The 27,167-nt window shown below is 39.5% G+C and overlaps 2 protein-coding genes across 5 annotated transcripts in view; one reads left to right on the forward strand and one right to left on the reverse strand.

Annotated features, from left to right (window-relative positions):
- Positions 1–27,167, reverse strand: part of NASP (nuclear autoantigenic sperm protein) — a 189,046-nt gene that overhangs the window by 120,982 nt on the left and 40,897 nt on the right. The window contains exon 1 of one of the 2 annotated variants that reach the window (XM_050977304.1): positions 26,101–26,106. The exons of the other annotated variant lie outside the window; for it this stretch is intronic. The gene's annotated coding sequence lies outside the window, so the exon portion shown is untranslated. Of the gene's footprint in view, positions 1–26,100; positions 26,107–27,167 lie in introns of those variants that run through there. 2 annotated transcript variants of the gene reach the window in all.
- TESK2 (testis associated actin remodelling kinase 2) overlaps positions 1–27,167 on the forward strand; it is a 105,209-nt gene that overhangs the window by 59,466 nt on the left and 18,576 nt on the right. For all 3 annotated transcript variants that reach the window (XM_050977306.1, XM_009088672.4, XM_018912385.3), the window contains exons 4-5: positions 4,101–4,149; positions 22,497–22,643. In XM_050977306.1, coding sequence (XP_050833263.1) covers positions 4,101–4,149; positions 22,497–22,643 — 196 coding nt within the window. The remainder of the gene's footprint in view (positions 1–4,100; positions 4,150–22,496; positions 22,644–27,167) is intronic.

A 27,167-nucleotide genomic window follows, 5' to 3' on the forward strand; every position in this document is an offset into this window, starting at 1 on the left:
GAGCTTGGGAGCCTTCAGTCTACAGTCTGAGAGACCTGATAGCTTTTTTTTTTTTTTTGGTAATATCTTACAGATGTGTTTTTCTCACACAAATGAAGTGGTGTGCTACCAATGATTCTCCATCTCTTGTGCTGTCTCTTAAATTGGTGTATCTTCAATTCTGAGGTAGAATTTCAGTCTTTAATATCACTATTGTTTGCATGAAAAAGTATTTCTTTATTTGATCTGTACCTTGGGGACTTAATTTAAAACATTCTGTACACAGAAAGTCTTAGCTCATGTCTTAAACGTTCTCGTGGGAGCACTTGGAGGTATTGCTGCATGTTTGGCTGTGAGCATGCAGGCAGATTGACTCATTGATTAAATCCACCTTCTTGTGTGTGCAGCACACAAATAAGCACACTGTGTGCATATTCCATGAACTCCTTTCAAGGAGAATTTTATTTCATCCCCTTTGAGACAAATCTATCACCCTGGGAACACAATACCAGGGATTTTTTTTTTGTGTGTGTAGTTTTATCCTTTCAAACCTTCCTTTTGGTAAAATTGCTTGTGATGGACTTTGTTACAATAGCCAGAAGGATGGATTTTGTCTTTTAACATCCTTTATCCTGTACTGAACAGCGCTTTAACAGGAAAGAAAATGGCTTTTTCTTCTCTTTGTGTAACGTGGTTATCAAAAAGGAGTGTTTTAGAAAAACAGTGTACAAGGCAGCAGAAGAGAGGCTGTATGTGTTGTGTATAATACGTTACAGGAATTATAGATTAAATGCCTTACCTCTTCTAGAATCAAAATGCAAGTGTAGAAAACTTAAAATACATTTTTTATCTAGCATGGTGCCTAAACCATTAAGGAGGGCCTTAATGCAAACTTAATATTTTTATTTGCCCTCTACCTTCTCCAAGTCAGTGCAATGAAAAAAGCATGTGTCTTCTGACTTTTGTCTTTGTTACTGAGCCCGTAGTAGAGGCTTTTGCATTGTTTGTTTGGTTTGTTTCTTTCGTTTAATGTTATCAAAGTGCTGAATTTTCTCATACATGCAGTAATTTTTTGAGGACATCAATTTCTTTTGTTGAACTGTAGCTGCCCCAGGTTTATCCACAGAGCAGAAATGTGTCCCAGTGAAGTTCTTTTAACTGGAAGCATGTGTTCAGTGTCTGGATATCCACAGAGACTTATGATCTGGATATTAGTTTTGCTTGATAAATTAAGGCAAAGATTTCAGACTGAAGCTACAGTATTTAGTCTCCCCTTTTCTGTCCAGGATTTTCTCCCTTGCCGTCTGACTGAACTGAAAGTAGTTTGTGTAACCACTGTGAAGGACTAAGAAATATCCAGATTTCTCTTGGTTTTGTTTAGGAGGACAGATTTTCCAGATTGGTTGTTTATAAAATGAGATTTCCAACATGTGTATAGATTGCTGACATTTGTTAGAAAGCATTTGGTAGTGGAAATGTGCTGCACTGTATTTAGTTGGGTGGACTCAAGTATCATCCTTTCTATTTGCAGCTTCTAGGAAAACTTTTCCAACCAGATTTTGGAAGTGTTTCAGCTTGCTGATAAGGCCAGATACACTGTCTTGAAAATAAACTTCCTTAAATCTGCAAATGATCTCCTGTTTTGTGGATGACTGGCCTATTGGAGCTCCTTCCAGCTAGAAATGCTTATAGGAAGTGTAACCTTTGGCTGACAAGACATTCTGCTGAAGTTCACCTACAAGCACATTTTGGCTCAGGAGACAGTATGTCTAGCCAACAGGAATAATCTCAGCTGTGCTGGACCAGCATGTCAGCTTCCTATCCACAGAGCTTGGAATCTCATCTGGGGCAATCTCAGAAATTGAAACCATGTTAAGTCTTGCTTGGTAATTGTATTTCCCAGTAGCAGCTGGATGTATTATCTTTTAGTGAAAATCCTTTCCAGCAATGTCTTGTAGCAGTTCTTGGCTTAACCAAGTGGCTTATTATTGCTTGATAAAACAGCTAAGCAGAAGTTTTCCAGAAATTTGAATTGCTAGAGGTCTGTTCTATCAATCTATTTTCCAGAGCCTTGAAAACTGAGATTCACACAAAGTTTAAATGGTTTCAGTATGCTTCTTGTAAGCTCATTAATTCTGTCTTCATCAGTGTATTTGGTTTCTCTTTTCCTGGGTAATATTTTCTAAATATGTGGGGTTTATAAATGTCTTTATGTCCAGCTTTTTTTCCATGAGATTATGATATGGAGCTTTGATTTTTGATTCTCAGTAGAAATCCTAAGCATGTGAGAATTTTTAAACTCTTACTCTTGGTAACTTGATTCAATGTGTCTTTGCTGCCTTAAGCATAGGTTCACAAAGGTAATGAATATGTTTCTATTGAGACTTCCGTTGACCAAAATGTTATTATTTTAAATTACTTAATACCAGTTTTTGTTGAATGAAAATATTGCCATAGCAGGTTAACTCTGTGTAATTGTTAGAGGAGATAGTACTTTGGAAAGTTGTCTTATAGAGAAAGTAATATATTGGAATTGTGTACTTTCCATTTTTGCTTGTGAATAAAGCCATTAACACCATGCCTGATAGCTCTGGAGCCTTTCATAATGAACTCAGAAATAGATTTATGCTCTGTAGATGTCTGGGTTTCTTTATCTCAGGAAGTTTAATTTGTCAGTTTCTTTACAAAGTTATTCGGATGTTGATTGCTGTATGAAGTGAAACAGAACCAGCAATGCTTTGCGTATGTGCTACATCTAAAAGAAGCTTCTTCCCTTTCTCCTGAGGGCCTGATCATGCCCTATGATTCTACATTAAACAAGAGGAATTGGATTTTCAGTGTCTCTCAAATGAAAATTCCTGTATTCAGGGGGTATTGTTTGAGTGTTTGAGGTAAGGGCAGGCAGTAGAAGTTCTGATTCAAGTCTTGCTGCTTCTTGGGTTATAAAAGCAGATTTCCACAGCTCAGATTATGCAAAGGACCTTACCTATATTATTTTGCTTTGGCTGCTTGTAATTTACCAGTCAGCTGTTAGACAAGAGAACAGTGAGGATCATTCATTTCTTCAAAAGCAGCTTAGCTGAACTAGCACTACGTCTTGCATTTTGTGTTTAAATTCGGAAGTGTTTCAGGATAGAAAAGATCCTTTTCCTTTGAGTTGTTGTCCACAAAATTCCCATCACATTTAATGAGATCATACATGTCTCCCTCTTACTTGCAAAATGCAAATTTCTGAATGTTATGGAAATGACAGACAAATTGGTTTTGCTTGCTGAGACCAAAATCTAAACGCTAAAACTGAAAATTAGTTAATCTATAAAGAATGAGCACTTGAACTGTGCAGGGACAGCTCTAAAGTGTTTAAAATTTCAGCTTTACTGAACTTTCTCATGGGAGATGTTTACTAGTAGCGTTAATTTACATTTTGTCACTTTTAAGTTCAGCTTGTATGGTGGTAAAAATGAGCTTTCAGTTGTTTATGGCACATTCTGTTGCTTTCCAGAGAAACCAAGGGTGGCAATCATTACTATTAACAGCAAGAGTCTGAAAATTGTGCAGTGTAGGTAACACTTGTGGAATGTGTGTATACTGGATACTACTGAAACTTGCTTCTAGCCAAGTGTTAGAAAGAGGAGTTTGGGGAGGGGAAGTGTACATTGCATATGTGCCCTCATATTCCTGAGTGGTTAAGAATGGGATAGGAAGAAACATCTTTATGCTTAAACAGCAAAATGCAAAGGGAAGTAATTTTCTGTTTATGCAGACCAACAGTGGATTACTTGGCTTAAACTTCCTTAAAATAGGACTCTGAGACTGTTCCCTTCTGCATAAATCATTATATGTTGGCCTTTGCTTATAGTCAAATTAATAACTTTCCATTTTGAGGTTGAGCTGTCTCCTGTGCTTTCTTGGAACTGCTAATTCAAATTATATTGTAGTGTAGATACATGATTTTTTGTACTGAGATGTTTAAATAATCAGTGGTGAGGTATGCAGTGTCTGTGAGGCTGAATTTTTTTCTCTTTCCTCCTTTTTTGGTGTATCCTATATTAGTTTTTTAAAGAACAAAAAAGAGGGGGGGAAAAAAGCCCAAACCACTTTTCTTTTCTTGTTTCTTGTAGGTTTATGGGTGTCTGTGTGCATAAAGGACAGCTGCACGCTCTTACTGAGGTAAGACTATTTCATAATATACATACTGAATATGAAATATGCAGTTCTCAGGACAGATTCTGCAATTGCATTCACCTTGAGTGAAGGTTTTTCTATGGTGAGTTAATCACTCACTACTTGCTATGTTAAGGGAAGATTGCAGAATCAGTCCTCAGAACTCCACTCACAGCCCTTGTGTGTCTTTTCTCCTCAGAAGCACTTACTGAGGTGAAAAAAAGAATCCCAGTAAGAACATAAAACTTCACTGATAATGTTCTAAATGAGAGATGTGCATTACCATTGAGCTGCCCATAAATATTATTTGTTTCAGTGACATTGCATTGTATTTAAGTTTTATTTATACTCCAGTTGTACATTTCACAAGTAAATCAATAACATTTCAGCTGTGTCGGCTTAATCTGGGTCCCATAAAAAGGAATTATTCCATTGCCCAAGATGTAGGAATCAAATATGAAGCTGAAGTTTCCATTCATATGTGTTCCCACCCTGCTTTATTGGTTTTTTTGTTTACTACCCCTGTACTGCTCAGGAAAAACAAGAAGAGGATATTCTCTTGTTAGGAATACTGCTGCCTGTATTGGGTCAAAATCAATAAAATGCTTTGCCTGTTGTATTATTTTGAGTACAGACTAAAAGGAAACTCCTGGTTGGTAAAGTTAATGTTTCTTATTTACTTCTGTTTTGTAGGAACTCCTCAATTAAAAGATAAACCCTTTCCTACCTTCCCAAAGACAAGTCTGTTATTAATTAGCAATTTAAGCAGGTTCCTGGTATGGTGTGCTTGCCAAGAACTGCTGTAAAATGGGGAGGCTGAGGAGCTGTATGCCAATTAGCAGGATATGTGTCACCATCACTTTGTGTAACTTACAGATGCCATTCTGAGGCAAAGATGCACATATGTGGGCAGTGAATTTCTTCACCTTCTGGGATGACAGTGTTGCAGTTCTTATTCTAGCTGCTGTTGCAGAGATGCACTCTGGTTCAGTGTCTGTATTTCTAGTGGAGCAAAGGTAAAGCCACTTCCAGAAATTTCAGGATACAGCAGGAGTGTGAGCACTTTGCCATGAGAAGGACAGTTTATTTGATTTGTTCTTTCACCTCCCTGTGCTCAGTAGAGGAAACATTCCTAAGATGGCTGATCAAGTTATTCAGGCAGGCTTTGCTAACATTATTGCTGATTCCTTTTGGACGTCTGGTAAATTGAAACAGGGAGGTTTTGGGCCATTCCACTCACTGAACATTATCGTAGAAGAGGTGGAGCTTCATAATGCTTTATTGTACTGAAACTCAGAAGATTTTGCTCAATGTGGGTTTTTTGTTTGGTGTTTTTTTTTTCCCTTCCTTCACAGCAGTTGCTTACCATTTAAATAACCCTCCCCACCCAAAAAGCCAAGAAAATGAAAACAGCACAGATGCTTCCTCATAGTGAGCTAACTTTGTAGCTGTTGCTTTGTTCAGCTATTTTTGAGTTCTTGGCAAGCAAATAAATCTAAGAAAGACTTCAAAGAATTACTTTTTATAGTTATAATTTAGAATAACAGAAGAGATTCCTGAAGCATCTTGAGTCTAAAAAGGAAACGAAGTTTACTGCAACACTTTGAGAAACAGAATAGCTTTAGTGGCATGTTATAAAAGTATAATTAGTGATTACTGCTTTTCTTCTGTGGACAAAGGTGCACATTTAATGCCTTCAATAGGAAAATCCATGACAGAAATGGGTGTTGTAGGGAATCCACACACAATTTTTCCCAGTAACATAGCTATTATTTGATTTTATAGAGCCTTTAAAAGTAAAAAACTGTATATATTCCAAGTAGTGGAATTGTATTTTCTGGCAACAGTAGTAGTATTTTTCATCTTCAAGTGTGGGTAGAGTAATAGTTGAATTCTGAAGGCTTCTGGAGGTTGGAGAAGGGGGCTGAAATGAAGAGCTGAAGGAGTTATTAGTAAGACAGACAGGGTGAATCACCGGTTCAAATATAGCCCAGGAGGATAAACAAATTGGCCACTGTCTCGTGGCTTTTTTCAGCTTGTGGTCCACAAAGGTGGTCTCCTTGCTCCCAGTGCTCAGCACAATTGGCACCAGCCTGGCACTGCAAGTGCTCAGAACTTCTGCCAGGGTTTCAGTTCTTGGGAGATGAAACTGTTGATTCAGAGGCCCATTGGTCAATAGGTGTCTGAGTCACTGCAGGGAGAATCCTCTGGCAATTGCCTGTGCTGGACCTGTTCTGTAATGAGTTTAATTATCCCTTCTTGTGTTTTGAGAGTACAGTTGATTGATATGCCTATGTATGAGGGATACAGCACCACTTAGAGCTTATGTCTGAGGGCAGCATGATGGGAAATCATGTTTATTTTATATATGTATGTGTTTCCATAACAGAAGTTGAGAACTTGTGCCAAATGTTTTGTGACTGGATTTAGACAACTTGTCCTATTAACAGGCAAGCAACCTCAAAGGGTGTTAGAAGAGCACTGAGGATTTTGTAAGCATGTTAAGGGGCTGCATTAGGAATATGCAGCTCTTTGTTATTGGAAGGCAGAACTTAAAGCATTACAGATTTCTTGCTTGTTTACAGACACAGGAGGCTTAAACATAGGAGTGGATCATGTAGAGCAGGTTTTTTGCCTGAGGAAGGTGTTGATCCTATGTATGCCTTGGGATTTTCCCTTTTGGCAGCATTTTGTGTTGATTTAATTTTCCTCTCTCAAGTGGCTTTTGTTTTTAAAACTCTTGAGCAAGAGGCAGTTTCTGTTTGTTTTGGTTTCTTTTTTTTTTTCAAAATAAGAATGGAATTGTTTAATTATAGACTGCACTAGGACTTTGGCCTTGTTCTAAATCCACAATCTTATCAGTTTTGATAATCCAATATTTTTTTTGAAGTTCTCAAGCCAGAAGCTATGGTATATGCCTCTTCTGAAGTAATTCAATATCCTTAGATTGACAGAACAGCTTAGGCTGCCAAGGACCTCTATCCCTGCAAGCATTAAGTTAAGAAACATTTAAGGAAAGCAAAGTAAATGCTTTAATGGCTGTATCACCCAAATGAGCTGGTGGGCATTAGACTGCTTCACTAATGTTGAGCTCATGAGCACAGATTTGCCATGCTTGTTTTCTCTAAAAGCAGAAACTGGGTATTCCTTTCTCAGCATTCAGCTTTAATCCGAAGCTGCTGGTTTGTTTCTCTAGCTACAGGAATCTGCAGTGCTTCCTGCTGTACTCGCATGCCTCTTCAAACTAATTTCATCCTTTCCCTCAGGCCTCTCTGTATTTTGCAGCCACTTTCCTAATCTGACAACTCTCTTCACTTCCATTTCCTGGCATACAGCAGTATCATAAGTCTGGAGAAACTTGCAGAGTAGCAGGGTCTCTGGTGTCAGCGTGAGATGCTGCAGAGCATTCAGAGGCCAGCTCAGCACTGCTGCCAGGTGAGCAGACAGACAGTGTGTGCTCAGGGGACATGGAGCCTGAGCCAGTGGAGAGCAGCCATGGCTCAATAGCAATTGTGTACGATTTTATTCCACACACATTTACCATGGAATAGCTGCGTGAGCAAACATCCATTGTAATGGAAGACAAACAAATTTGTGTGTTGTAGGTTTTATAGGCCTGTGCTGTTATACTGAAACAGATAATGTAGCAGCATAAAGTCTAGCATATAAAAACCACTTAATACCTTCTTGCACATCTTGAATTGTTTGTTGAACTCAGTTAAACAGGTTTATCTGAATTTCTAAGAGACGGGTCAGGCTAAAATCTGGTTATAATTAGATGTATATTTATATATGCACAGAATGAATCATACAGCTTGATAATTCCTTCTGGAAGGAAATGAAAGCCTTGGCAGCTCTGTGTATAGAAGATGAGGAATGGAAAGTTATTGTGTGTTGATTGGGATATCTTGAAATTGCAGTGCTTCAGGGACAATAGTTAATTGTTGCAACGGAAGTTTTATGACTATTAATTCATACTGGATGATAGTAAAAATGTGTGCAAATGCACTGCTGCCACAATCTGATTGCTCAGTGTGGGATCTGACATGCATTGAAACTTTCTCAGGCAGAGAGCAGGGCTGTTGCAGTGTGATAGGAGCATGTGGTAGGTGATGGAGAGGTAGGACAGTATTATTTCAGCCAGCAGCTGTGTGAGCTGAGAGCTGCCTGAGGTGCTCTCCTGAAGTCTTTCACATTTGGTCCTTGCTGGTGAATTGCAGAGTCAGACTCAGTGAACACGTGACAGACACTGCAGCAGATTCCACAGTGGAATCAGAAGCACTCAGTGCAATTGGGCAGCCATGGTTTTCAGGTGCTGTTACATATGGCAGTGGGAAAAGTGCTAAAGCTCATCATAATGAAAATGCCAATGTCCTTTGAAGAGAGGGGGTTGTTTTCAGTAAGTTCTTTGGTGATAACTGAGAACTTCCCTTCTTTGCTTTCCTTCTCAACAGCAATAATTTAAGTAAACAATAAATGCAATTAGTAGAGCTTCAGATTTTTGGAGACCTTCCTTTTTTAGCATTTTTCTTTTTTACTTTTGGAGATAGCACTAACTAGAAAGAAAAAATATTGAAAGCTTAAAAGTCTCAGAATTGTTTCCATTGTGCTGAGTTGCCCTTATACAAGGGCTAGAAGGTAAGTTCCTAAAGTGGGAAGGTTCTTCTGATATACAGTTTTCACAAGCCGAGTAAATCATTAGAAGTATTTAATTCTTCTTTTTTTTTCCCCTCCCCTCAGTGCTTGGTTATCTTTCTGTGGAGGGCCTTTGACTCTAGAATGGAGAAAACCAGACAGACATCACTTAGGTCTCCTCTTCTGAAGCTTTATGCTACAGCTTAAATTGTAGTAGTAGTAAATGTATGTAGTCATACATTGCCTTCCAGATGGCAATTGCACACTTGTGAGTTTTAAAAAGGCCTGAAATACCATTCATTCCCTGCTCCCTCCTTTCCTCATCTCCTGTAAGACTCTCTAATCCCTACTTTTGTTCTACCAGTGTGATTCATACTGTTTGAGTAACTTAGTTTTAGTCATGTAGCACTACAAATATTTACCTGAGCTTTGGTGCTGGCAGTAGGCTGTCAACTTTGGAGAAGTTGGTGTCTTTGGAACTGTAGTTCCTATTAGCAGTCATTCTGCAAATATTTCATCCAGCAAAGGAATTGTTCCTGCTTTAGGTATTACCTGTTTACCAGCTGACATTTAGTTCCTGGATAAGTTGGCTCTGGTGATATTTCTCAAAAAAACACTAACAATCAAACAAAACAAACAAACAAACAAAAAAAAAGAGAATAGCTGTGGTGTGAAGTTGGTAAGCCTGAGCTTGGAGATGACTGAAGAGAAAATTGCAGTTGTGGTTAAGGTAGCATCAAGTAGAAAAATAAAAGAATTAAAAAGATTCTCATTTTCATCATGTTAGAAAATATTACTTATTTCCTGGATACAGCTGTCCAATTTCTAGTAAAAAAAACCCAACAGTTCAGAGATTGATTAGGGAAGTCCTTGAATTCATGTTAGATAGGTAGTACCTAATGTGTTCAGTGAAGCCATACTGAGTAGAGGCTCCCAGATGAGTTTGTATTCCTTGATATCTTGTACTTACTCATGCTTGTGCATTACCTCCCCTTGCTTATTGAAATATTTCTTAGACACTTTATGTAGTCCTTCTGACTGAAGTATTGGAAAAAGAAAACTCAAAAAGAGGAGGAAAAAAGCAGAGGGGTGGGAGAACTCTAAAGATAATTTTGTCCTTTATCTCTTCTCAGATTTGAGACCTAATTCTGCTCCAGTTTGGTTTCATTTGCGTACATAAAGCATCTTCCTTGAATGTATGAAGGTCTTGGGCAGTATGTAAAGTTATTTGTTTTGTGGTTTTGTAGCACTGGTCACTGCTTTGACTTTCTGGAGGAACAACATGAGCAATGGTGCAAGCTTTCTCTTGGATGTTTCTGTTTACAGCCCAGAAGATACAGAATATACCTGTTAATTCTAAATATCTCTTTAGGGGAATGAGTCTTGATACAGAACAGTATAAAGAGGGCATTTACTTTGGAGTAACTTTAAAAAAAAGATTATCATGCAATGATGACAAATGATCTTTCAGATGACTCCCAACAACTGACAGCCAGAGTTTTTAAATGCCTCCTGGCTGTAGGATGCAGCAGAAAGGCTGTGGTTTAAACTTAATAAGAACTCAAAGTATGCATAAAATTCTGCAGATTAAACTTATCCTTGTGATCTCTCAGCCAATGAATAACATGACCTGTGGATTAATGCTGTAATAAACCTCTGCTTGCAGGCTCTATCCTCTTTGTCGGTGGTTCAGATACTTTTTGTAGCATTAATTGGAGCTACAGCTTCCCTTCATGAATGAAGAGTGTTTTCAATGGTGCTGTGCTAGTGCTGGACAGTAGCATGCACAGGCAGTCTGGGCCTCCATAGGTATGAAACCCAAGCAGCAGAAGAGTAAATTTTGTCCTATTGAAAGGATGTCAGAGGTATTGAGTCCTTCTAAGCTGTGGTTACTTTTTATCTTTCCTGTAATGTGCTAGAGTTTTAGACCTGGATAAATTTGGTTCCAGGAATATATGCTCTGATGACAAGAATGGTTATGTGGTATAAAACTAGAAGTATCTCTTGCTATTATTTATTTGCCTTTTTTGTTGCTTTTGTTGTAAGACTGGAAGTCCAGCCAGCCCATATCCATGTTATTTCCTCTGTTAATTTGGTTGTTTGGGTTGTTTAGCTTTTCCCTTACAGGAGTCATTAAGAGTTAGGCCTTGCATGTACTTGCCTCAGGGTCAACAGAAAACCTTTCACTCAGAGCCCAGGGATTTGACCTCTAGAGAAGAGTAATGGTAACCTTGTCTGATGCAGCAATAGCTACACTCCCCATTAATAACTCTGTGAGCATTCACTGTAGGTCCTGAGAAGAGCAAGGTCATGGCAGCAAAAGTAGGGTTTAAAACAAAGTGGGGAATAGCTCAGGTATTAGGCAGACTAGGTTAGTCTGTAATGTAAAAGGTGAGAAATCATTCAATTTCATTGGCACTATTTTTTTCGGCACTAAATTAGAATAAATGGATCATGAGATGTCTCTTAGGGCTGTTTGCTGTCTGTATAGTGCTTTTTTCACAGAATCATAGAATGGTTGAGGCTGGAAGGGACCTCTGGAGGTCACCTGGTCCAGCCTCCCTGCTCAAGCAGGGCCGACTGGGGCTGGTTGCCAAGGCCTGGTCATAGAATCACAGAATAGTTTGGCTGGAAAGGCACCTTGAAAGATCATCTTGTTCAAATTCCCCTGCCATGGATACAGACAGCTTCCAATAAACCAGGTTGCTCAAAGCCCCATCCAGCCTAGCCTTAAACACTTACAGGGATAGGGCATCCACAGCTTCTCTGAGCAACCTGTGCCAGTGTCTCACCACCCCCCCGGCAAAGAATTTCTTCCTAAGGTCTAAATCTAAACCTACTCTCAGTTTAAAAACATTCCTGCTTGGCCTTTCTCCATCTTTCCTGTAGGTTCCCTTCAGGTGCTGGAAGGCTGCAATTAGGTCACCCTGAAGCCTTTTTTTCTCCAGCCTTACAATCCCAGTTCTTGCAGCCTTTCCTCACAGGAGAGGTGCTCCATCCTTCTGGTCATCTTGATGGCCCTTTATTTTTCTGCTCTTGAGAAAAATCACTTATCTCACCACAGAAAAATTGTTGCAAGTTAGTAGGTGCTTTTAAATATCTTGTTAATTCTATCATCCTTTGTTAAAATAATAACTATGGTGAATAGAGATAAGGTAAACCTACAAGATGCAAAAAGCTGTTACTGTCTGTCTGCTTAGTGGCACACCTGAATATTGACTTAATCTTTTGGGGTTAAAAAAACCCAACCAACTGAACTTGTACAGAAAGACAAACCTATTGCCTGTGCTTTCTGTTTCATTGCACATGAACACCAGGACTCAGTTAGGAAGAACTCAAAGTTTTATCACCTTTGCTGTTGCATGCAACAGCTACCTGCTGAAAGGAATATAGGGACTTCTCTTACAGCTGAAAAATTAGGAAGCTTCTGTTTATATTCTAATATGAATGTGTTTATAAGATGAAAAACCATCTAGCAATAGATGATAGCAAAGTCTCTAGCAATATATTTTTGAAGTTATAAAAATCCTGATTCTTTAAAGTGAAAAGCTTTGGGATGTGCTTTGGTCTTCTTTTTTCAAAGTATAATTTTTAGCTTTTGCTTAAATTATTGTGACAAAAAAGATATCTCTGTAAATGTGAGTATTAAGTACATGGATGTGTGTATGTATCTGACAAGTTATTTGTTTGGTACTACATATATAGACCTTCGGCGTACTTGTTTCTGTGTCACTTGCAAAATGATTTCTACTACATCTTTGATCATCTTGAAATGCAGTTATAATTCTTTTTATAAGCTTGGTTTGGTGCTGACACTTGCCTTCATCTCTTGATTGTTCATAATAGAATTTTAAAAATACTTGTCAACACTTGAGCCATATTTGGTCTTCTTTTTGCACCCTTCACAGCATATGGACTGTCAGTTTCACTTTTGCTGGAACAGTTCACTTAGGTTCTCAGTTGAATTTACAAAATGTGGCTGAATGCTCTCAGCAAATGTAGTTGGTGCCTTGACAGCCAGCTCTACCTCATTCTTTCTCCGTGCTATGCAAGGCATTGTTTCATCTTTTTCCTCTGGTTTTATTCTCTTCAGAGCAGTCCAGCATGTGTCTCTTCAACCTGAGACATCCCCATATGAAGACACATAGCAGTTGGACAGAACTGGTCCCTTGATGGTGTCAAGAAGCACAGGTGCCTCTAGAAGCAGCCATGCCCTGATTAACTGGAGAGTGCTGGACAAACCAGCTGTACTGGCTTAGTGGGGGGGGGGGGTGTCTGCCCTAACTATGTTTTTTGAAAGAGTGCATGAGAAAGCAATAGAAGTTAAAATTCAGTTTTTAGTGACAGTTCAATACAGGTTAACAACTCTGAGAAAGCGAAGTGAAAGTCAAAAGAATATGAGCACCCTCATCTGTTTGATCAGCTAAAGATGTCTCTTTTTTGTTGAAACGATTCTGTGGACACTTGCACTGAGCTTATTCAACCAGCTGAGGAGTTGCAGGCTGGTATCTATGTGTACCTTGTGTGTGAGAGCTGAGTTGGGCTGAGGAACAATAGATTTTAACCCAACATCTGTATGCACCAGTGGATGCAAAATCAAATCTAAACATGGTAGGTGTAATAAGTAAATTAGACTTTTCAAATAAGTAGAGTTTAAAAAACTTGCAGAAACGGGGTGGGGGATGGTTGTGGTTTTTAGAAAATGTCACACCATTTAAGCCTTATGGTGTAATTTTAAGGCTTCATGTATTATTTTGTAACAAAAAAAAAGCAACGTGTCTAACACAGTGAAGTAGTTTCACAGAAGTTTAGACAAAGTACATATTCTTTACTTTTATATGACTTCCTTGGAAACCTGATATTTTTGTGACTTTTTTAAAAAGAAAAAATACTTCAGTCCCAAACACAGCTTGATGTGCTGCACATACCAAAAAAATCCATTTAAAATCACACAAGGGGGCCTGGCTTTCACTTACAGGAGGCAGGAAATTTAGTGTTCTGACTGAAATTCCACCTCCAGTTCATATTCTTACAGCTTCATGTCATGGCATATGTGGTGTGCTTGACCCTTTGGTTTGTTCTTCAGCAAAAATGATACATGTCTCCACAGGAGTTTCAGCTAAGTCTCTCTGATTTGTAGCTGTGCAGTTTTGAGTGCTTAAATATCAAAAGTGAGGTTTTTGGAAAGCATGTAAAGAGCCTTATTTAAGTTAGGTGATATTTTAATTTTTTTTCCCCCTACATCTGATGCTTGCTTACTTTTTTTTTTTTTTTTTAATGGATGAAAGCTAACCATCTTGTCTGATTGCAGTGATTGAAGATCTGGGTTTCCAGAAAAACACTTAACAGAGAATTTGTAAAAATCTGTTTGGGTAGGTTGTACCTCCTGGCCACACAGAATGCAGGGCCTTCATTTTGGAAGGAAATTCATGTTGCTCTACCTGGTCACGTCACTTATTCTGAAGACAGAAAGGGGGAATTGATTCTCAAAAAGTTGCAGTAAAAAGCTCAGTTACAGGAAGCAAAAAGCTGGCAAAAACATTGGCTTCTGGGGGACACGAGCTGGCATTTACAGGCACTCTCCGAGGAGGGAAGCTGGCAGGTCTCTTAGAGGAAAAAACTGCTGTGGGCTGATGATGACCAAGTAGGTTAAACACATGGGGACAGCTCTCCAGACCAAGTCTGTGCTTTTACCAAAAGCAGAGAAGCAGTGAAAGCTGCGTGAGCCCTGCATTGTGCTGCAGGCAGTGGGAAGCTGCTTAGATGCATCTGCCCTGTGTGGTTAGGTGAGAAGGGTGGGTTTTCACAAAAATAAAGGTCAGATGTAAAAAAGAGCTATAATCAGAGACACTAAAGAAGTCCTCATGTAAAGGCAGAAGCCAAGACTTCAAAACTAAAAGTCTAACTTGAGGTGCACAGTCTATATTATGCATGCAGGTGCTAGATGAGAAGTGATGAGCAACCAGTTATTTCAGTGAGAACTTCTGAGCTTTTCTCCCTTCCTCTCCTCTATTTTTAAAAATTAAATCTTGGCTCTGCAGGCTATTCCTTGGCTTTAATTATTTCTCCCTCCTCTCTCACAGGAGCATGACTGACTTGTTTTATCACTTCAGAGCCTGTAATAGTGCACAAGCAACTTTTATTCATTATTTTATTTGCGATAGGAGCATCTGAGTATGTTGTGTTCTGAGGAAGGCTTGCTAAATATCTAGCTGGTGCTAACCTCTTCCTCCTTTCTAGAATGTCTCAAGGATAGAAAAAAGATGAAGCAGATAAGTGTTCAACTACAAACAGCAAGTTCCATTGTCTCATTCCTTGTCTCCCTTCTGCCCATGTGTGAGGCACACATGTGGGTGCGTGCTCTGTGTGTGGGTTGTGTGGGTTTTGTTGGGGAGGGGTTTTTAATATCTCTGTTTTGACACTCACTGTTAGCCAACTGGACCACTTGCCATTGCCTCAAGCGAAAAAGAAAAACATTTTTGAATTTCAAACTCTGAATTCTTTTGTTGGCGGCTAGGTTGAAAAAAATGAGATGTAAACTTCTCAGCTGTCATGGTATGGGGGGAAGAGAGAGGAGGAGAACTGAACACTGTCTTGAGCATGAGATTTTCCTGTTACTTCTGTATATGAAGAGAGGCAGTCCAGTTAGGTACTGTGATGCTGGCCACTTAACTTTTTGCCTTGTAATTTTTTTCTCACGCTTTTCCAGTAAATTTAGTTTGTATATAGTGCTTTCTCTTATTTCCCCCCTTTTCAGTCTGGATCCCAGGAAACATACTCTTGAATTAACAAGTGTTCTGTAGTTTCACTTCCTCATTTGGCTTTAGTTTTCAGCCATCCAAAATGTTCAGAAGCTCCTTTAATGTTTGCTTTTGCACATCAATATTAATGGAGGCTCTTGGTGCCTTCTATAATTGCCAATAAGGCGTTTGAGTACCCTCAAATGTAAGTGGATGTGTTGAGTGGACGTGGGAGTGTTGAGGTTTGGAAGAGTATTCTGAAACAGCTCAAAGAGAGTATTCTTTGTGCAGAATTTAAAGTTTGTACTATGAGAGGTGTTCATGTGCTATAAGTTTTACGCTCAGTAGATCCTTGTAGCTGTTTCACAGACTTCAAAAAGTGAAGCAAAGGGTTTATTTTTCTGCCATCTTGCAGGCATATAATCTGTGGGCTGCTGCTGCTGTTATTTATGTGGGGAAGGTGAGAAAGACCTTATTTAAATGAGAAGCTCCTTGTTAGGAATTGCAGCTTCTCAGCAGAACTGAGTCCAGTATGTTTGAAATGCTGTCAGTGTGGATAGAGCCTTCTGCTCTTAACAGAAGTGTTATTGTAGGGATGCTGTTTCTCTTGCCTGTGTCAGCAACAAGGTACTTTCTCTTCTATGCCTGTGTGCTAATTTATGCCATATTCCAGATTCTTATCTGTATTGAGACTGAGCTCCACTTAGAATCCAAATGGTTGTGACTTCAGATTATAAATGCAGGGTTTTATGTTAGGCCTTCTTTGCTTTCTGTTTTTTTTCTACTAATATAATTACAGGAAAAATGGTTATCAAGGTCAGTTTGTATAGATATACTGGGAGTGTTTTCCTGTTCCACCAAAATAAGCTTATTTCCTGCAGTATTTCAGACCTGAGTATGAGTGAGCGTCCATAAAACTGCCCTCATCCATATGGGTTGCAGCAGTGCATTGTTGCTATGTGCCTCAGTGGAAGACTTACCAGCAAGAATCTGTTTGTAGCAGCAACTAGCCAAGTGAACATTACATTTTGATTGAATGGAATGACAGAAAAGGGCTAAATTCAGCATACTGACCATAAGAGCTGTTGGGATTAGAGAATTAAAGGAAGACAAATCTTGCTGAATTCTTTTCCATGCCAACGCTTGAATGTTTGGAATGCAACAAATGGTTTTCATTACAGCTCCTTCCTGAGTTAGTGCATGTTAATTCTTGTTTGCCCTTATAAAAGAAGCCATGCCTGTACATGCCTTTTCAAAAGGAGGAGCCAATGAATTAATCAATGCCACAACTGACACAGAAGAAGGAGATAGATCTGTTGCATTTCTTGGCTTTTGGTTCTGAGTTCTGAAGAGTGACCCAGCTATGGCAGTTGACAAAGCTGACCCTTTTCTCTGTGAATAGCTGGCACTTTAATTTATTTTAATCCTGTAATTGTTAACACCTTTAAAGAAAATACATAATTTTTTATTAAAGAACAGGATTGTTTGTATTGGTAGAAAAGCAGACGAGAAATTGATTTTAGGTTACAGATTCTTTTCCTTCGGTTTTCAGGGACTGAGGAGCAGGAAAGTAAAGCAGCCTTCAGATGAAGACTTTTGGTTTTGCTTCTGTTCTTTCAATCAATCTGTTTTTCTAAGCCACTTGTGCCCTTGTGATCCCTCATTAAAGAGTTTGATCTTTCTTCTGAAATGTGTTTGCTTCACCTGTGTTCTCTTTCAGTATTTGTGTGTTTCTCCGTGGCAGCATTAGTTGACCTGCTGAGCAAAAGTATACTCACACAGCCCAAATTCAATATCCAACCTGTTCTGTTTCAATGATTAATTTATTTTGTTTAAAACAATCAATGACAATGGAAGGTTACTTGGGTCAGGTGGTTTTGTAGATTTTTTAATTGTGGGATTTTTAACAACTGGAGGTCTAGGAACGAACTTCAAATTAAAAAAATGTCCATTTAATCTCATAGTCAATCTTGCTGTATCAATTTGTAGTATCTCGTATTGTAGTTTTGAACATAGTGATCTTGTCTTTCTTTTCCAGTTCTGCACAGTTGAAGGTAATGAAAATAGTTTGGGGAAAGGACAAAACTTCCAGTCTTTCCAGCCCATCTAGTTATGCCAGTTGTGACAGAAGGGTACATTGGCTCGTGCAGAAACCAGAGGCCTTCAGAGTAGCCACTTAGAGACTGCAGGGTGTGACAGACGACTGTTAAACATAAGAGAACTGAAGATGCGGTTGTGTCTTCCTTGAGACAGGTGGTCTAAAACTGGTTTGAAACTTCTGCAGAAAGCTTAATGAAAAGCTCTCAACCTCTTTTTATTACACATGAGAGTTACCTTCTTACTTCCAGCATTAGAAATTATACAAATGTGCAAGCTCTATTTTGACACTCTTTCATGCATTTGTCAATTACATCTGCAGTACTTTGCTTTCCACGTCTCCCTTCAGAGTATAACTACTTATTCTGAGTTTTGTTCTGATGCCTCTCTTCCTTCTCCATGCAGAATGTGCTACTGCCACAATTCTAGTTTTTCTTTTCTCCTGCATCTACCTGTTTCTTCAATGCATTTTTGCAGTATATTCATTTGTTGCTCTCTCAGTGTTTGTCTTGTAGTGTTCTGGGTCGCTGGATCTCTTACTCTTGCCTCATTTGGTTTGTCACCTTAAATGCACTCTCCACACCTACTTTTCTTAACCACTTAAAGCCTTGTCTTTTGCAACATTTGGCGAACAGTACAGGGGCGTCTTGTGGTTATTTGTTGCGTTTCAAATGACAGGCAGTGACATTTAAAGTCATCTAAATAACAGGCCAAATTTTTTCTTTTGGCTTTCCTGTGTAGTATCTGTTGGCTTATTTATATCAGACCTACACACTGAAACAGCATTGGTTTTCAAAATGGCATTGGAAACTCTTTGCAATTCCCATCAGTCTTCTCGCTCAGACTTGGCAATATTTGGAGTCTTTGTTTTTGAGAAATAACTGTTAGAATTGTGTGACTCTGATATGCCTTTTCTTTAAGAGCTGTTAGTTCTCATACTAGTGTTTAAACTGCTATTTTGTTTTTTGAAGCTAAAATCTGACAGCTGAAGTTGGGTATTATCTGAGAGCTGAAGTTTGTTATTAGTCTCTTGAAATGAAGCATGTAATGCTGTGCTTAAGTACCATTATATGCTGAATTTCTTCGTTTCATATGCTGGAGTCTGATAATGTGACTGCAATTGTGTTATGAGGCAGCAGTCCTATTATGCTGATTTTAGGTTAAAGTAGCATGACTGTTGTAGGGGGATAAGTTTTACACTGCTGCTTCTGCATTTCATAGCAGTAAACAATAACATCAGAAACCTCTTCAAGCTTCTTTGATCCAAAAATCATCTGTGCTTGGCTGAGCTTCTGAGTAACTTGTCCTTCAAAGGAGCTACTACCCTCTTTCTTCATAACATTTGGGAGAGGTAACAGAAATGCAGTTTAGCTGAAGTTTTGTTTTCACAAGGGTATGAGCTCTTACCTCAGATTTTTTAAAGAAAATATTTTTGTGGACTAAGATGCCAAAGTCTTTTAAACCAGTGTTCAACTTGCTGTGTTAAGTTGTAGTAAATGCAAAAATAAACAACCTATAGCTGCTACTTTCAGACTGGCAACCAGATAAGCTGGCTTTTGGTGTCCAGTTACATGACAGAAAAGTAGCATGAGGAATAATGGGTAGCTGTTTCACTGCAACCTGATGATACAGGGTTTGAAAAGGTCTGAACACTGCTCCATTTAGCTGTGATGTCTCTAAGAAATGTAGTGCCCTTTGCTTTCATTGTCATAGCCCAGTCAGATCTCTGTTCCAATTGCTTGTACTCTTATGTGATGGCTGCTGTTGTTGTTGTTGTAGAATAATGTTTTGAGATAATGTGTGTGCTGTAGCCTTACTGTACCAGTACTGTGTCAGGGACAGAATAAAGTCCAGTGTTCTCTTTGGGAGAGGTGCTTTTCTATGCTTCAGGATATTCTTACCACACAGAGCTGATTTGTGCCAGTAAGAGATTGAGAACAAGTATTTTTCTCTTTCAGTTGCACTGGCAATTAGGAAGTAATGTACATAGTTTTGTGTCTGTCCTGAAAAGGCATTGTTGAAGTCCTCTGAAAAAAATAGGCCATCAGGCTGGCTGTTTGCATTATCAGCCTGAATGACTGGAAGAATTGGATTACTTACATGACACTGAGGGAGCACTGTGCATTTCTTGCCTAAGGAACAATTCAGATCTCTGCATGCAAATATTACCTGCTGGCCAGCTAAAACCTGAGATAACTAAAAATGTCTAGGAAAATCTTAGTTTGATTGTTCACTTGATGGTTAGCCTCATGTGCTTCATGTGTGTAGGAATTAGAGCCAAAGGCAGCACTCACATCTCTGGTAAATGAGGGCTGTGCACTTGCTGGGTGGCAAAGAGGCCTGGTGGGTTTTTGTTGATCTGCTGGTAGCAGATTTGACTGTTGCTTTTGTAGCTCGTGGATGCTGTGTGCCATGTGTGTGTCAGCTGTCGTCCAGCCCATGGTAGAATCTAGTCCTTGCAGTTAAGGTGGGTGAATGACCCTGCAAGCCTGTTTGACTGGAAGAGTGCTGCAGGAATGTATGTGTTGGATGCACTTAACTAATATGGCAACAATGGATCAAATCAGTAGGCTGCTGTATTGAAAAGGAGAGCAAGAGCATGCTCGATATAGTAGCCAGCTATTGTCCCATTTCATTGTGTGTGTCAATACTCCTAGGGGCTGCTTGTTTATTAGTATTTCTGGAGCAATTTGTATAATGGAATGGCACAGATCAGAGAACAGAAAATGGAAGCTAGGTCAGTGATTCCCTCCCCCCTTGCATTGTCTTTCCAATGAATTCAAGTATGGTGGTGCTTTATGGATGGTCTGTTACTGGCCTGTCAGAAAGGTGAAATGGTTTGGGATAATTGCTTAGTGTCATTTTATAATTGAGTTATTCAGCCAGCTGTTTTGGTGCCTTCTGTTCCAGGTTGGTCAGTATTGTTTTGATTTGAACATGACTGGATGAGAAGTGCTGTTAGCACTGTTTCAAGAGGCTGGGAATCTATAACATGTTACTGTAGAAATCTTAGTTGCTGTTTTTAACTTAAGCATGATAGCAACTTATGTTTAAAAAAAAAACCTAATTTTATTGAGCACGGTTTTAATTTTTTGGGTTTTTTTTCCTTGTGTGCTCTATAAGGTCATCTAGTTCCTCTAGGGGTTCAGATAAAAGAAATGAGAGAGATCAAAGCTGAAAAGCTCAAAGCAGCATTGTTTCTAACATTGAGCCAGGTTGGCTACAGCTCTGTTTGGTCTTGAAAATCTCCAAGGATGGAGATTGCATAGCCTCAGAGCGACCTGTTGCAGAGCTGCTCTGCTCTTCTGGCACATGAGCTCCAAAACAAGGAGCAGGTTGTTCTGGAGAGAAGGGGGTCGTGCCCTGGGCTGCCAGTGAAATGTGCTGCTGTGCACGGGCTGGGACGAGCCCCGTTCCCGAGAGATGCGCACAGGAGCCCCCTCCCAATGGGCTCTGTGCCAGGTAAAATCGCTTTGTGCCTCCTCTGCCCCAACAATTTTGCATCCTCAAATAGTTACCTGTGGAACCTGTGTATCTGCTGAAAGGGTTTTCAAATTCACTGGTGAGATCAGCAGTGGGTGGACCTGAGGTGTAAGGAAGAAGCTGTTTCTTGCAGGCTGTGCAGGAGGTGACCTGTGACCCCCAGTCTTACCAGTAGAGTCCAACTTATGTGTGTTCTTTCTTTGCTGTAGCACAGCCTCGGGACATCAGCTACATCCATCCACACTCCAGGGTGTATGGCTCATGTTTGCCTGGTGTCCCAGGCTCCAAGACACAAGAAAGAGCAACAAAATACAAGCAGGTTCCAAGTTTCTGAAACAACAAGAGCTGCAATTTAGGTGTTTTTTTTTAACATGAAAATGGTGCCACATGTTTTGTCCAAGTGAATGACACAGGAAGGTTGTTTGAGAGAGAGTTGGAGACCTGTGTGGCACAAAAGTGAAGTTGGTGCAGTCTGGCACAGGGATACATGCGTGGGCCAGGCTTGGGAGCAAATTGTCCTGTCTGCGTCACTTGGGTTTCCTTGACAGAAGTCACTGCATTGCTGCCAGGTTTTCCTTCTGGAGTGAGCTACTCTCTTTGCCTGGTCCCTGGTGAGGGACTGGGGCTGGGAGTGTAACAAGAGGCAGCTTAAACACTAGGTAGCTGCTGGTGTGGTATAAAGGGTCTGTACATAAAGCATAAGCTGTGCTGCTGGACTGATTATTCAAGCCCTGGAGTTGCCTTGTCTTGACCTGGGCTATATTACTTAGTATCATTTAGGTGCCGCTTTGTTTCACTGTCTCTTGTAGCATTTATCTTTCATTTATTGTGCTTTCCTTTTTGTGGGGGCTACCATTTGATGGGGTTGATGTAGTACTGAACACAGTGGGAATCATATTGCTAATTAGAACTCGTAGATACAGCAGTGAAAAAATAGAACTTAGAGCAGCACATTGTAATATTTTTCTTTGATGCCGTCTCAGTTTAAGGAAACTGGGAACTTGATCAGGCTCTGTGACCTACACTTGAATACTTAGCTCTGCCTTTGTTGATTAATTCTATATGAAAGTCAGCTCTGCATTGTTTTTTGCCCTAATTTTCCTCAAGCTGAAATAAATGATAGAATATTGCAGGGGTGTCTGAAGGGTCTATTTAAATACCATAGAGTTAATGCAGGGGTGGCTGTTGCGTCTTTAACATAAGGGTGTTGGTACAGGTGGTGAAGGGAGACATTTTCAGCTTCTCTTGTTCTGCAAACTTTGTGCCTGCCAAGCCCATATGAAACAAAGGTTTTAATGTGTAACTGAGCTGAAGTCACTTGTTGTAACGATGAATTTTACATTCCTGACAAAATATTAAGGTAAATAATTAATTACAAATGTTACTTTGTCTTTTCAGTACATCAATTGTGGCAACCTGGAACAGCTACTAGATGGCAACCAGCATCTGCCCTGGACAGTGAGGGTGAAACTGGCATATGACATTGCTATGGGTATCAGTTATCTTCACTATAAAGGCATTTTCCACCGAGACCTTACATCTAAGGTACTGTTTATAACATTAAGAGAACTTCCTAATGAAGGTACTGTTACTGATTGTTGGCTTTTCTCCCTTCCTCCATTCCATGCAGAGAATTGCTATTATATAGGGTGTGATCTAAGACATTTTGAGAAACAAATTGAAATGCAGTCTGTAGAATGAAGATTCTCCTCAAAACTTGTTCATAATTTGTATGGAAACTAGAGAAATTGTTATCACGAAGGAAGATCATCCCTTAAATGAGTTCAGATTAGGATTTCTCATAAAGCAGCTGCAGAGTTTTTCTAGTTGTGAATTCTAGTTCAGTAAAGTATTTAAATCCCTGGATAATTAAGCACAACAATCTAACATTTGGAATAGGTTAATCATATAAAGAACCCAAATTGAGGGCATTATTACAAACGCACTTTAAAATCTCCTTGTTTTTGTTTCCCTGTGTATTTCACAAATCTTCTGTAGGAAGAGTGACCTTTCATTACTAATTCTGCCTTAAGCGCTGCGTACAATCCTGGTTTATGTTTCTTTCATTTTTAAAGTCAGTAAGATCAATATCTAAAATAGATCTTAAAATTTTCAAATTTTGATTATTTTTTTCCAGAATTATATATCAGTGGCAGAGTTTTCAGTGGACATAGATTTATTCTTTTCTAGTTGCTTTGATGACATGTTGCATGAATTCAGTTGGCTGAAGTAGCTGGATAATTCTAGCTCAGCTAGAAATATTGACATAGGAGCCCTAAGCTGTGTGAGCAGATTGTCCCAGTATTGGCACTGTCACTTTACCACCCATTGCAGCCTGTGCTGAGGGCTTTGCTGTCCTGTCTGTCCTGTTGTCTGGTGCTAATGAGCTGGTTTAAGCTCACTGGGGGCCTGCAACATGAAAATCTTTCAAAACTCTTCTCGAGAAGCTTCATCATGTCACTTCAATCAGAAGCATCCAGAAGAATGTTAATTTAGTCTAAAAGGAATTATTTTTTAGGATTAGAAAGAGTTTTTAGAAATAAAACCACAACAGAGTGTGTTTAACAATGAGGCTACTACAGTTTTAGGGTTTTTTTTAAAGCTTCCTTAGTGCAGTGTTAGATAGAGAGTCTTCATTTAGTCAAGGTGGAAAAAAAAAAGTTCAGTTGGTAGATGAAAGAAGTATTTCAGTGAAGTCATAAAATACTTTCTTGGCTGTTCTTTCAAGTGAAAGGCACTGGATTCTGTAAGGAAGAATAACAAATTATGAAAAATGCCCAGACTTGGAGTCATGTCACTTTGACATGATACATTCAGAAAGCTCCATTTCAGTCACCTTGGTGTGTGCAGGTAAGAGATCCATGAAAATATGAAAAGACAGCTTGGTGTTCCCCTTTCTTTTTCAGTTCAGGATGGTTTTTAGTGCATTTAAAGTAGCGTTACTGCAAGGAACCGAAGTAACTAAGGAGAACTGAGTGCCTGCAGCATTTATTGTAACACGTTCTGGGATGGTCAGTCATATGAAAATCCAGTTCCTGGGCTCCCTGTGAATGCCTTTGTTCCCAGCTTTACATAACTGTATGTCATTGTCTGGAGCTGCCCTGCCAGTGCTTCAATGCTATCTATTGTTGAATGCCAATTGTTTGGAAAGCTGCACCCGCTGGGAGGACATGCGGGATGTCCCGGGAAGAGCAAACTCATCGGAGGCCAGGGGAAGTAGTTAAGGTTGTTCAAACCCAAATGAACAACAAATCAAACCCTAAGAATTGGCTAGCAGTTATGCTATATTTGGGTGGTTCTTAGCACTAGAATTATAGTATCTGTGTGGGTCACATCGAAAGCTGTCAGCTTTAAGAATAATACAGAATTCAATTGACTACAGCCAGAGTCTGTATTTTTCAATTTCTTGGGGATTTTGGGGTTGTTTTGTGTGGGGTATTTTTTGTTTGTTTTTGAAGTTTAATTATTTTTATGTGATGTACGCAGTTTCCTTGTTCTGTTTGGAAAGGAAGTAGTTAAAACACCTGGTCTTAAACACTCACCTTAAACAGCTCATGAATTTTATTAGTGTATTAAGGTATAGATGAAATAAACTTTAAATCTGTTGGGCAAACTACTCCCCTTTTGGGCAAATGTTTGCACTGATGGCTGGCTAAGTTTTTAAAAAGTAACTTTGTTCCAAAGAAAAACAATGAAAATAACCATAGGAAAAACCTGTCACTAAAATTTTCTGTTCTCAGACTACAGCTTTTGGCTACTGCATGAGAATATGCCTTGGCTTTTACCAGGTTTGTACTGGTGATGGATGAGTGTCTTCATTCTTACTAGTAAATAGTGTGTGAGCAAGCTGAAGGAAGATGTGATGGACTCTTGCTTTGGGAGGGAACTTGGACTGAACAAGGGCAAATTTAATACTATTCTATATTGTCCTTCTTTCTTCAGTAAACTTCACTAATTAATGGGATGGCTTTATTATTCAAATAAAGCCAAAGACAAGGGTGTAGACATCTGCAAAAGTCAGAACAGACTGAGTTTGCAAGGTGGGAGAATGGACTATTTTTCTATGAAGCTTGCTGGCCTTGACTGAAGGGTGAACAGAATGAAACTGAGAGTTTCTGAGCAGGAATATCTCCATGGTTTACATGTTACACTTGGGACAACAGCCCACTGCAAACTGTCCCTCTAATATGAATTGTAATTAATTTAGATCCATACTTCTGCCTTTCTGTTTCTGGTAAACCTCTTAATTCCTGCAGCTTCCTGGAGTGCATGGTGTCATACATAAATTTTACTATGTCACTTACAGCAGCAGAGTTGTCTTGCTCTTAGCATTATATGTGTCAATGTATTTGATGCCTGATAATTTAAAGAAAGAAAAGTTCCTGTCCCCATCCAATCTAAGATTGGAAAATAAGTGGGTTGGGCCATTAGTATATAGCAGGGTGATCTCACTTCCTAATTGCACCATGTGGAGAGGAACAGAACAGCATTGATACTGCAGGAGGCCAGAGGGAAGAACGGTGGAGAAGAGTAGATGTAGGTCATTATAGTCGATGTGACAGCCCAGGGGCATGTCAGCCCTCATCTCCCACTGGTGCCCTTCCCAATGGCCTTCTGTCAAAAAGAGAGGCAGTGCTGGTTAGAAGGGATGCGATGCCCCGACAGCCGCTGCTTCCCCATGTCATGAGCAGCTCAGTGCCTGGGCTCCAGGCTTGGGCTGCTGCAGCTGATCAGGCTGAGCTGCCCTAGCTGATTGCAACAGCCTGGCTTGAATCTCTCAGAAGGTACGAGTGGTCAGACTGGCCATTTGTAGCCTGCACAGAGTAGAGGTGTGGGCAGAGTGACTTGGACTTTTTATAGGCCAAGAAATGTGGTGTCTGCACTTTTGACTTGTCATGACATGATTTACGTGGAAATGAAGCCACAAATGGGTTCTGACATCCGGCCTTGTTGGCTCATTCCCTGGTCTTGGTCCCTGCCAGTCCCTGGCTTGGGCTTCTGCTCTGTCTTGTCACCTCAGTGGTGCTCTCAAATGCCTCACACAGCATTGATACTGTTCTACTCTGTTCCAGTCTACTCTTTGCAGAGATGGCAACAGAAGCATCTTACACAGAGGTCTCACTACATTTTAAGTTCAGAGCGTGCCAAATTCTCTACAATACCATAGACTGATATTTTGACAGTTTACACATCCTCCCTAAAAATCCACTACCAAAACTCTTGATTAAAAACAAAAAGCCAAACCTCCAAACAAAGGCCTTTTAATTTTGCAGAATTATGTGTAATTGAAAACCAGGTTTTATAATCAGTAGTAGGTTGTAAGCAGTTTTGGGGAACATTGTGAGCTCCATTGATGATAAAATATGTGGAGAAATTGAAATCTCTAGGCATATGTATATATATGTGTGTGTGTGTGTGTGTGTGTGTATGTATGTACATGTGTATGTGTGTGTATTGCTGCCAACATCTGCTTTCACTTCACAGTGTGTAATGGCTCAGCCTTCTCTCACTGAGAGAGGAACAGTCTCAGTTACTATGGGACAGAGTCATGTGTGTAAGCAATTACTGTGGATTATCTGATGTAACATAAATTCCCTGTCTTTGGGCTTGAAAGTGACGTGCCCAGCCTTCCTACCTTGTATTCTGTTTGCTTCTTTACAACAAAATAAACCCCGTGGCCATGAACAGTGCCTTTGTCTGATGAGTCTCAAAGTTGGTGCTGCAGTTGCAAGGTTCCTTTTGTGCTGGAATAAGCTTTTGTCTGGATATTTTGCTCTGAAAAATTTAGCTGTTACAGATAGCTAAATTTCTAATGATTGTCTCAATGCTAAACTCCTACTGATACTTTGGGAAACAAATGGAACTTCTCCCTTAAGCATAATAGTTTCAAAAGTGTATCTAGTACTGTAAACTTCCTGTTACACATTTAATTCTCAGTGGGGTTTCTCCTAGAGGATAGCACTTTTTAAACAGCTGATACATCTCAATTGGCCTTTAAGTATTTTAATTTGGTAACAGTCATCAGAAGGATGCAAATGACACTGCAGTGGCATTTCTGTGTTTTCTGGA

The sequence above is a fragment of the Serinus canaria genome, chromosome 8 (assembly GCF_022539315.1).
Source record: "Serinus canaria isolate serCan28SL12 chromosome 8, serCan2020, whole genome shotgun sequence".
Taxonomy (NCBI): domain Eukaryota; kingdom Metazoa; phylum Chordata; class Aves; order Passeriformes; family Fringillidae; genus Serinus; species Serinus canaria.